The sequence below is a fragment of the Oryzias latipes genome, chromosome 4 (genome assembly GCF_002234675.1).
Source record: "Oryzias latipes chromosome 4, ASM223467v1".
NCBI lineage: Eukaryota > Metazoa > Chordata > Actinopteri > Beloniformes > Adrianichthyidae > Oryzias > Oryzias latipes.
In genome coordinates this window covers 5,259,433-5,270,581 of record NC_019862.2, presented here as the reverse complement: position 1 = coordinate 5,270,581, position 11,149 = coordinate 5,259,433, and the positions used below count along the sequence as shown (strand labels likewise).

The 11,149-nt window shown below is 41.3% G+C and overlaps 1 protein-coding gene across 1 annotated transcript; it reads left to right on the top strand.

Moving 5' to 3' along the window:
- Positions 1 to 2,446: 2,446 nt before the first annotated feature.
- LOC101175144 (tetraspanin-33-like) lies at positions 2,447 to 10,622 on the top strand. Its single transcript, XM_004067792.4, has 8 exons — positions 2,447 to 2,635; positions 4,265 to 4,322; positions 6,048 to 6,172; positions 6,253 to 6,327; positions 6,404 to 6,499; positions 6,581 to 6,709; positions 9,696 to 9,857; positions 9,943 to 10,622. The coding sequence occupies exons 1-8, from the start codon at positions 2,579 to 2,581 to the stop codon at positions 10,078 to 10,080; spliced, it is 840 nt and encodes a 279-aa protein (XP_004067840.1). The 5' UTR covers positions 2,447 to 2,578; the 3' UTR covers positions 10,081 to 10,622.
- The last annotated feature ends 527 nt before the right edge of the window (positions 10,623 to 11,149 follow it).

Sequence of the window (11,149 nt, the reverse complement as noted above, 5' to 3'; positions counted from 1 at the left end):
TTTTCTAGATTGTAATTTGCTTATTAGCAAATCAACAAAAAGATTTTTCTATGTTTTCAGGTTATTTTGGTAGTATTTGAACTAATTTAACAAACAAAAAAAAAGTGACCCAAAAATGGAGGATTGAACAAGATTGCAGGGAAAGTGAATTATTATCAATACTAATCCTAGTAGAAAATATAATCCCTAAAAGAAGGAACTTTAGATATTTTCATAGAGTGAGTTGGTGAGGGGTTGTTCCCTGCCTTCACCCTTCAGTTGCCAAGTAGACTCTATGATCCCAAACGGGGAAAAGTCTAGTCAAAACCACAATTCCCAGAGCCTCACCCCATTCACATTTGGTATCACTGAAAAGTCTCACATGTCCTCTGTAGATACCAAACCAAGTTCATTCAGTATGCGGTGGTTGGGACATAATCAGGTTGAGAGATGTCCTCTACAGAGGACATTTGCTTTGCTGGTAGTCAGGAGGATAAAGAATGCAAATAGTAAGAAGCAGGAGATCCACAACAAAGCCTCCAGTTAACATGGATCTGTACAACTGTTCTGGTGTGGGTGGACCCTAAATCACTCTAACTAATCCGACATCAGAAATGAAACAATGCCTTGACCTGACAAGATCCAGCTCTCCCCTGACACCATACCAACAGAACAAGCTGGTCAACAGGGGGCGCTGTCTCACAGGTCTGACTGCTCAGACAATGGTAACAGCAGAGGTCAATGGGACAGAAGACAGATTCACATCTGCATGTAAAGATGACTTTTAGTGGACTTTATTTTGTACTGTTTTGAGCTATGCTTTCATCTGACCTATAATTAAGTATTCATGTCTTCTTGCTTCAATTCCAGGTGATGGATTGGTGAATTGCTGGTCTCCTTCGGTACACAGGGGCCATTTATGTCCCATTTTCACGCTTGAAAGCCTATGAATTATTTTTTGAAATTTCACAAAAACACGTCAAAAAGTTAATAACAATCCAGCGGTTCATTTGAGCTTGTCTTAGATGTTATTTGAGAATTTAGGAGCAAATGCTGGAAGTTCTAAAATCTAAATTACTTCGCCAATATTGAAGTTATTTGAGTGGCTCCATTTTAACTTTTTCTTATGCTAAATTTGTTGGTACAAATTTAATTTAAAACCTGATAGAACTCATTGAAGAGAAGATATTAAATTATTTTACTATTCTTTTTTTGTGGGCAGTTTTAACCCTTTTTAGTCTCTGTTTGCAACAAGGTCATCACGCCAGGATTTAATGTCTTCAGCCAAATATCTCAGCTGGAAAAAAGTGCAAAATATGTTTTGGTCATGACTCGCTAGGTGGGAAAGATCCAGATCCTGGAACCCAGAAGGAAACGCAGGAGAATGATTTGTTAAGTTAAAGGGTTTATTTTCCTGGCTTAGGATCCGAGAGTGAGTTTGTTGAAGGAGCTCTGGCGACGTGAAGATTACGGCGTAGTGAACGAGAACTTTGGCTGGGAGTCGTGGCGTGGCTGGAGGTTTTGACGTGGGTTGGAGTCTCAGAATCGTTAGCGAGGATAGGGCTGCTCTTGAGGAAGTCTGACTCAGGTGAGCACTCGTGGTCAATAGTCCTGTAGACGAGGTTTAGGAACAAGATTGGCGAGGAGCAAAACTACATGAGCATGGAACTATTACTAGAGACCAGACAAGCACCATAAGGAGCAGGAACCTGGCAATAAATGCTGGAGCTGGATTTCCTTGAGAAGGCTGGCAGGTGATGAGGTGAGTGTTCACAGCTGGTCCAAATCAGGAAGCAGAGCAGAGAGGGGTGGGGGAGGAGAGACTGCCAGAGGCACCATGACAGTTTTTTTCCCAACTCAAGTGGAATTACAAATACAGCAAAATTAAAAATTAGGTTGTTTTAACACCTTTTAAGTGCAAATTTCATTTATGATTACAATACTAACTCAAACATTAAAAACATTTTTGTTTAAATTAATTGTGTTGTTCTGTTTGCATGTTAATTAATGGCTTCATTTGTTAAAAATGTTTCAGAAGGCTTACATTGGTTAATACCTGTTTAGTGTCTTGCCCAAGGACACTTGGAAACATAGACATATGGGTGGGCAGGGTAGTAATTGAACCTGCAGGCTGTGGATAAGAAGTCAACCAATCTACCTCTGCCCCACAGTCAATTTCCAGTGTGTATTTACCTGTTTAGTTTTAGTTTAAATTGTTTAAAATACTTTACTTTCGCCAGTGATACTTTATCAAATGATCCTCATGCAACCGTTGGAGTCCTGACAATCAAAGTACCTGGATGGTCAATTCCAAAGAAATGGAGCAGAGAAACACGGCTCTTTATCTGCACTCAAACCCTCAAAAGTAAAACACACTCGCCTGAGGGGGGCACTACTTTTTTATGAACTTTGGGCTCTCACAGAGATGGGAGGTTTTCTGCAGTAGCTGGCTGGCCCCTCCCAGCCACAGATGACAGCAACTGCAGAAGAAGATGAGGGCGAGCTCTTCGGCAGGAATGCAGCCTGCAGGCCCTCACAGGCTTTCCGGCAGTCATGCGAGCAATAAGCAAACCTGCAGCCCTCCGTCTGAAAAAACAAGATGAGAGGATACAGAGGCATCAAGTACACCCTCTTCATCTTCTGCTACTTTTTCTGGGTGAGTCCGACTTCTTAGAGGTTCAGCTCGACATGAGAGTTAGATCCAGCACATCTGGTCTGTGAGTGCTTCTGGTTTGATTCTGATTTAGCTTGTGTCTGGAAAAAGTCCTGACCAGACAGTTTCTGACACAAACAACAAAGAGGAATTTAAGTGAAATAAGTGGATGACTGAAGTATGTTGGAGAGACAAAATATTGAAAATATGCACAAACTTATATGTGGAACATATTTTCATAATTTATTGTTAACTTAAAAAGTCAAGTGCTGCCTTGTGATGGACTGGTAAACTGTTCAGGAAGAACACTGTCTTTGTCCCTCAGTAGCTGGATAGGCTCCAGCATTCCTGTAAACCTGAACAGGGATGAACAGTTTTGGAAAATGGAAGGATGGACATGAGGTAGTTTTAACTTGAAAGGTTATAAAATTCTGATTTCTTTCTTCTTAAAGAATGAACAATAAGATAATTTAGTCATTTGCAAATGTTTCACATGAAAAGATTTTCAAATCAGGTTGAGATGGTTCCAGATTTAGAAATGAGCACCAGATTTGCTGAGTCTAATGTTTCCATTAAAGATGTGTATCTTTTCCACTCACATGTTGTGAACTCTCATCTTCATGCGTGTTCTACAAGTCCATAAAAGACTCAACTGACTTTGTGGCGATACGATACAGTCCAAGACTTTTACCTAGATGGACACAATCTAGGTATTTATTATGGATTTGGAATTTAAAACTATAAATGAAAAGGTCTTTTAACAGAGAAACTCTTCTTTTTTCGCTCACTGACACTTTTTATTTTTAATCATCAAAAACAAAATGTTTTTGACATATGAGCTTCAGACATTAAAACCAACATTTTGGTTCTTTTCTACAGTTTTGTTCTTTTGAAGTTTGTCATTTTATTCCCTTCAGTTATTGTTGCAGTCCTGTGAAAAACACACACACGTGTGGTTCACCTTCAGCCAATTTTAACTGATTCGAATTGGTAGAAGCTGGCTTGTGATTGGACATCATTTTTTGCAGTAGAGATACAACAGGAAGAGAAACTGACAAAGTTGACAAGAAACTGGTTATTTATTTCCCGAACAATTTTATACCTTTTAACCAACATTGTCTTGTTTGTTTCTGTGGTTTCCAACTGATACTGGTGTTGCTCCCAATGCCAGATGGATTTTCAACACATATCTATATCTCTAGTTTTACTTTTTATGTGTTTTTAGAGTTATTCCTCTTCATTGAGCCGATTGTTTTATTTAAAGAAACCTAAACGTCACATTTGGATTTGGTGGAAGTGCGGAATTTGCTGCCTTCCAAAAGGTTTCCAATTATCTGACATTTATAAAGAACATCATGGGACTGTGTGGTACCATCTCTTATCCAGGACACTAGGATTGGTTGGCATGGTCCTAAACTTCCTTTGAGGATGAATATTGAGTATGGAGGCTGGTTGGGATGTTAGCATTGCTGGGATCTCCAGGTGGGCACCCTACCTCAGTGGTCTTTGGATGATGACACCTACATAGTATACTGCATTTCTCCTTCCATCTTTCAGTCACAGGTGTTGTGTTGAATACCAAGTGATGTCTAATTGATAAAAACAAAGTGCCTGCAATTCTTCTGCTTGCAGGTTGTGAGTGCTATCCTGATTGCGGTGGGGGTCTATGCTAAGATTGCCAAAGAGAAAGGTTAGTATCCAGCTGCTGTTCTTGACGTTGATGTTCACAAACGGATGTGTACAAGTGAGCTTGGTACAAGAACAGGGTTGTCTCTCTTTGTGCAATACATGATGGATTATGTGATGCTGAATGTGTAGAACACTTTCATCAACAAAAGAAAAAGTTCCTTCCCTTCTTCCAATGCTTCCCGTCACTATGGTGGAGAAAAGGAAAGAAAGGGCAAAATAGCATTTAGTGGGTTTAATGCATGAAAATCTGTGCAGTGATGAGACACCTCTGTGTGCAGCAGGGTCCAAGCACACCTTCTCCGTTTACATTCTTGAAGCAGAAGACTTTCTCTGACATGTTTCAACTTTTTCTGCTGGATTGTAGGCAACACAATCATGCTCGGTCCTGTGTCTTTGTGAAAAAGACGGGGATTCCTAACCTGTATTCCGAAAAAAAAAAAGGAAACTGGTCACATCTGTCTGAGTATGGTGTTTTGTTTACATCAAGACCTTCTGAGCAATTGTTTGGTGATCACAGCAGATTGTTACGAGAGTCTCTGTCAACATGAACGAGCTGCTATTGTGCTTGCAGGACAGAACAAGACAGCATTTTCTGATAAAAAGGACCAATTAGACAAAGACACTGCACAGAAATTTACAACGTACACTGAAGCATTTCTTTAACCTTTGTTTCTTAGAATTTTATTAGGTTGTGATTTTTAAAGCTTGAATTAGCAAGTAGCTGTGACCTTGTGAACTTTAACTGCGATCCAGAAGTAAAACCGGAATTTTTTCTGCAGATTCTTGTCCATCGTTTATTACAGGTTCATCTTAATTAAACTAATTCAATATTAACATTTGGTCATAGAGTGACTTTGCTGTGTGTTAATTCGTATAATATTATATTTATGTAGCATTGTTATACCAACATAAACAAAGTACTCAGTTTACCGGTTGATCTTTGTTCCAATTCTCACCAGTAGTTATGAGCTCTGCGTCATCAAGGATCCTGTATACAAGTGGGCATAATGAGCTTCCCCCGCACGGTGGCTTAGCGCTCCCTGATGTTACCTTCACACTGGTCATGTGACATGCGTTCAAGAATGGGCTTTTAGCATATGTTCTTAACAATGGACTGTCACTACCCTAATGCATAACCGCTTTGGTTGGAAGAGGTTTGGTGTAAACTGCGGTGCAAATCTCGTGACTCTTTATCCAAACTTTTTCTTTCACAACTCTAATCCAACATATGAAAGACTTGGTGTCATAGAATTCCAGCCAGGCACCAATTGCAATTATTAATTTCTCCTCCATGATCAATTCTCTTTGGCACTTGAGTGAAAGAAGATGGATGGATGGACCAACATTAACACTTAATTGTGTGAAACATATTGCTGCATTCACATTTTTAATATCTTAATTGTTTTTACTAATATTGTTGTAAAGCACAAATAAATGCTCCTTTGCTTATACTCTATTTGTAAAACATTTTTGGTTTTGTTAAAACATTAAAAACAACTTTTTGTAAGTTTTTAGTAATTGACATCTGGTCTGGATAAGTTTGAATTGAATATCCCGGTGTTAAGGTGTTAGATTGTGACAATTTAGTTAGAAATTTTTGAGGAAACATTTCAGATGATTTAATTCCAATAATATTGTTAGAATTTTGTCACCAAACATACTTATCTTAATCTGTTGGATTAGTGATCACCCCCACAACCACAGACAGATGAGTGTTTGTGTGCAGATGTTGTGGACACGCTGACGGTGGATCCCGCCCTGCTGTTGATCATGGTTGGATCGGTGATGTTTCTCATCACCTTCCTGGGATGTTTTGGAGCACTGCGCAATTCCACATGTCCACTGAAGATGGTAGGACCTCAGGATCTGGTTTTTATGCAGCTTTGGTCATTGAGGTTCAGTTCTCTTAGAACTGCTGTTTACCTCTGCAGTTCTTGGTGATCCTGGCAGTAGTCTTCCTCCTGCAGATTGCAACTGGAGTCGTGGGATACCTCTTTACTGACAAGGTAGAAGAATCACCAACAGATTTACAACACACCGCTGCTCCGCTCAACAGAGAAACATGATGCTAATCTTCCTCAGGTAATGGAGAGAACAGAGAAGCTGATGATGAAGGCCATCGTCCGCTACAGGGAGGATCGAGACCTGGAAAACGCCATTGACTTTGTCCAGAAAAAGGTAAAGAAGAAGGTTTTGAGAACCACAATCATTCAGACAAATGTATCAAATATGTGGTGATGTCCTGCTTGTTGTGTCCAGTTCCAGTGCTGTGGTGTGGAGAACTACAAAGACTGGTCACAGAACCCTTACTTTGATTGTTTGGACACCAACCCCAGTCTGGAGGCCTGTGGAGTTCCCTTCTCCTGCTGCATCCACCTAAAGAACCAGGTCAGAAAATGGAGGCACGAGGAACTTTGCTTGGATCAGCATCCTGTTGGCATCAATAGCTGCGTCTCCATCGACTATGAAATGGCACAAATTGGATTTCAATAATAAAATCACTAATGGAAACAAGAAAACAAAAAAAAAACCCTCACATTTGTGAAAATTTGAGGCGAAAAAAAATTGACATAATTCGCAAAATTGCAATGGAAACACTTTTCCTTGGTAGGAACTGGCCGTCTTATGCACTTCACAGCAGGCGCCACAAGAGGTCGGACATCATCACACATCTCATCAAAAGTTGAGCGTGGTAATGCGTGTCATTGGATCCACAGCTCCTCTGTAAAATCACAAACCACCATTTTCAAGATGGCTTCATCTGTAGCCGCTCCCACGTGCAAGGAGAGATATACGTCAGCGACTCATTTGATAGGTGATGATGAGCGCTGGTGTCGTGGTAGAAATTTGAATGCATCTGCTCTAAATCAAAGTAATGTTTACATCCATCTCCATGTTTTTGAATGACTTATTGCGTGAGTTGGTTTTTGTTTATCCGGAGTTCATTGAACACATCAAGCAGAGATGCTGGTTGGCCCTCAGTTCTGTCGCTCAGCATGTCGTTGGGTAGTTTGGAACAATGGGGTTCAGCTGTGGGCCGAATAGGCCAATAAGAGGGCTGATGCAGAAGCGAGGGAATAAAAAGTTGGGGGAAGCGCTCTCGGCGGGAGAGATTTAGGAGTTGCTGAATAAGTTGTACGGCGTTGGTTATGGCCTACAGTAACCAGAATACAGAACCCTAAAAGAGAATAAATCTCCGTGCCTCAGTGTGGGAAAGGGACTCTACAATATTGTATGCCTCTCACGAAATTACATTTAAAAATATGTGGTGTTTATGGCTCTCTTGGCCAAAAAGGTTCCCGAACCCTTCCCAATCCATGAAAATGAGTAGGTTCTCACATTGTGACGTAGGCAAGTGAGGAACAGCCCTTTCTGGGATGAGCCTGTGCTGCCAGCACTGCCCCCAGGCTAACACAAACTTTTTCCACAGAGCTAACGGTTATCAGCAAAACGCATTTGTAGGGCTCCACAATCTGCACATCCATCTTTGCAAAAGTTTGGATGTTGTTTGTTTTCGTGGGCGGGACGCAGATACACTGCCAAGGCTGACTCTAGGTTGACGTCATGAAATGGGCGGCACCCACAAGGAGTGAAAGGCGATGTCTCAGATATTGAGTCGTCTTACTTCTGGCTAGGAAAATAAGCTGTGAAGATAAGTAATAATATAATAGTATAGTATAGTATAGTACAGGGGTCGGCAACCTTTTTTACTCAAAGAGCCATTTGGGACCGCCCCTAATGAAAAGAAAGCACCCGGAGCCACAACCCGTTTTGACATCACTATATATATTATATCAAGGGTGCTCATTACGTCGATCTTCAAGGACATGAGTGTAGATCGCGGGCCAGAAAAGATAATAAAAAGTACTTCTTAAAAATCCACCAGCCAATCAAAATCCTCACTGAGAAGTAGGGGACTTGATTGACATGTAGATTGGCCAATCGGACATCCTCTGAAACATACATCACTGCAAATGCACATTGTGTTCTTAAAAAGGTGATACCGCGGTCGCGTTGGGAGGAGCCACCAGCTGAAGTTATGGTCTGATCGCTGCATGGAGCGATGTGTTTATCAATGCATGGTAGACATGGAGAATGTGGAGAGATCAGGTTTATTATTTTGAAGAGTTCTACTTGGTAATCATGTTTCCATGTTTGAGTTCATAAAATCATCCCAGGGAAAGTCTCTGCTTCAACTCCTGCAGTGAAAGCTGCGTCTCAATCTGACGCCCGTGTTTGCATCTCTCTGACAGAGTTTGAAGCTAAAGCCCCTCCTTCACCTCTTTACCTGCTTTTCCTCTCTACCTCTTCACATCCTCTGTAGCTGAGATTTGTTTCCCCCGCGCTCCTCAGTGTGTCCTACACAGAGAGCGCAAAACACGATAGTCGGGGCGCTCCAGCGCAGCACAAGGATGAAAGAGCAAGACGCAGGTTATAGCGGAGATAGAGCGGGTTAAGCAAATGAATGGAAGAAGGCGGTCCGCTGAAGAAATATTCAATATTGTACACATTTTATTATTAGTCTGAACTATCTTTTATTTAGAAAAATCTTTTATTTTGCTAAATCAGTCCAGTGCGAAAAAAAACATCAACAAAAGTTATGTTGGGCGGTTTTTGGCTTGGTCTGGCGGTTTTCAGATAACTTTTGGGCTGGAAAACTCTCTGTCATCAGCGAGTTGGTCTCTGCCCCGCAGCACGTCAAGTTCCCGGCAGAAGATCACTCCGCCCCGCGTGTCTCTTCCTGCTATCAGCTCTGCAGTTCTCGCCCGATAAATACGAGCTCATTTAGGAAGCTGGTTTTGACGTGGTACGCGCTTCGTACGCAGCCAGCAGATGAACAAACTAAAATAAAATTTAATTATTATAAAATATTCATTATTTTCCAAAGTCACAGGGAGCCACAACAAAAGGATGAATGAACCACATGTGGCTCCGGAGCCATGGGTTGCCGACCCCTGGTATAGTATAATATATAGTAGTAATCTAATAAAAAATGTGTTCTTTAGTTTGCCAAAGGTAGTGATTTATCCCATATATAGATATAGTTTACTCCGAAAGAATAGCCCAATATAGGCCCTTTAAAGATCTCATGGTTCCATGTATTATCTTATATTAATGCTGCATGCTGTTATTTCCTTAAAGCCTTATGCAGTGATTTTAGGAAAATAAACACACAAGATTCCCTGACCTCAAACCAGTCTTCTAATTGAGCATGGTGGAAGTTGTATGAAAAGGGATTGATTTAAATACATAGATGCATTTGAAGGATCCAGAACCTGTCATCACCATAGATCTAGATACTCCAGACTCCTGCTGATATGTTCTCGTTGCTTGGTTCAGCATTAGAACCATGTGTGTGTTGTTTTCTGTGCAGACTGTGCACAACACCATGTGTGGGTATGGGATGCAGATGCAGAAGGAAGATTTGGCCAGTAAGAACATTTTCACTGTTGGCTGTTTGGAGAAGATCCTCTGGTGGGCCAAGAACAACCTTCGTCTGGTGGGCGGTCTGACTGCCGGCCTTCTGCTACTTGAGGTAGCATCTCTGTCCACCCCTGAAGACTTTGTGCTCGTAATAGTTAAGAAAGGGATGGTTAATCTGTGCTTGTATCCTGCGGCAGGTGTGCATGATGTCATTGGCTATCGCTCAGATATCCTGGATCAAGAAAGTTCGGAAGAAAACAGAGGACAACACAGCTGGGAGACGAACGGGGAGGAAGGATAGCGTAGAGTTCACTGATTTTCCAGGTTTTGAATGACAGATCTGACCATGGGATCCTGGATGAGTCAAGAAATACAAGGCTTTGAGTCCACTTCAGGAATTTACTATCCTTTGCATCTGGTTTAAAGAAAAAATGTCTGCCTCAATTTTAGCCCAAACAGTTTGTAAAAAATCAGTACTACAGATGTGATAATGGTGTGTTGCAAGCATGTTTGTTTTCATGTTGTGTGAAGTTCTGTAGATCGGTAAAGACTGATAGTGCATGTAGCAGGTTTATTTATTGGAGAACTTTGACCTCAGCTGGAATATGCTGCAACTTCTTTGACCATCAAGATGTAGTGTGTGCCATTTCCTTCCTTTGGTGTTCTTCCTCTCCATGGTTCATGGACAGATTGTCTGCACTACTGCTTAGGTGAACCGCACCAGAGTTCATCTGCAAGCAAACAGAGACCAAAAGGACAAAGTTTGGGTGACCTTTAACACCTGCCAAACCAGGAGGACCATAAGAGGAAATCAAATATGAACTGAAAGTTTCACATTAACTAAAACAATGACGGGTATTCTTGCTTTTCCTAAAAATTAAAAAAAAAAAAATCATAATTTTATTGCTTTACTCACATCAAAGATCCAGCACTTTTGGTGACTAAGCAACACAGTTGTAACAGTTCCTTAAATGACCACTTGGGGCTAGTTTCAAAAGGGAACGAATTTCTATAGATCAGGTGTGTTCAGTCAAATGGAATCACTTGACTCAGCTGAGATGCAGCAAGCTGGTCAGGGAGAATTGTTAAACAGGCAGGGTTGTGGCTCTTGTCAACCAGGGTTGACCAGCCCTGCTCTTGTCAAAAAATCTTCACTAAAATTAAACTTTCAGTCTGTCTGGATGTAGGACTGTCATGCAGGAAACCTGGGTTTGCTTCCCAGGGTGGGCCATAAGCTAAAATCCTGCGTGAGTCCTTCACGCTGCTGCCTGAAAATACAGGGTTGTCTCAGGAAGGGCACTTTCCATAAAAGTCTGTGCCAAACCACCTGTGAGTATCAGTCAAAGCTAATTCGCTGTGGCGACCCCTGACGGGAGAAGCAGAAAGGTGAACAACAACAACAGT

What these genes read in the sequence shown, in the direction of transcription:
- LOC101175144 (XM_004067792.4), top strand. Translation starts at nt 2,579, where the DNA reads ATGAGAGGATACAGAGGCATCAAGTACACCCTCTTCATCTTCTGCTAC. An exon ending in GATACCTCTTTACTGACAAG is followed by an intron (nt 6,328 to 6,403) that starts GTAGAAGAATCA and finishes AATCTTCCTCAG; the next exon opens with GTAATGGAGAGAACAGAGAA. An exon ending in CCGGCCTTCTGCTACTTGAG is followed by an intron (nt 9,858 to 9,942) that starts GTAGCATCTCTG and finishes ATCCTGCGGCAG; the next exon opens with GTGTGCATGATGTCATTGGC.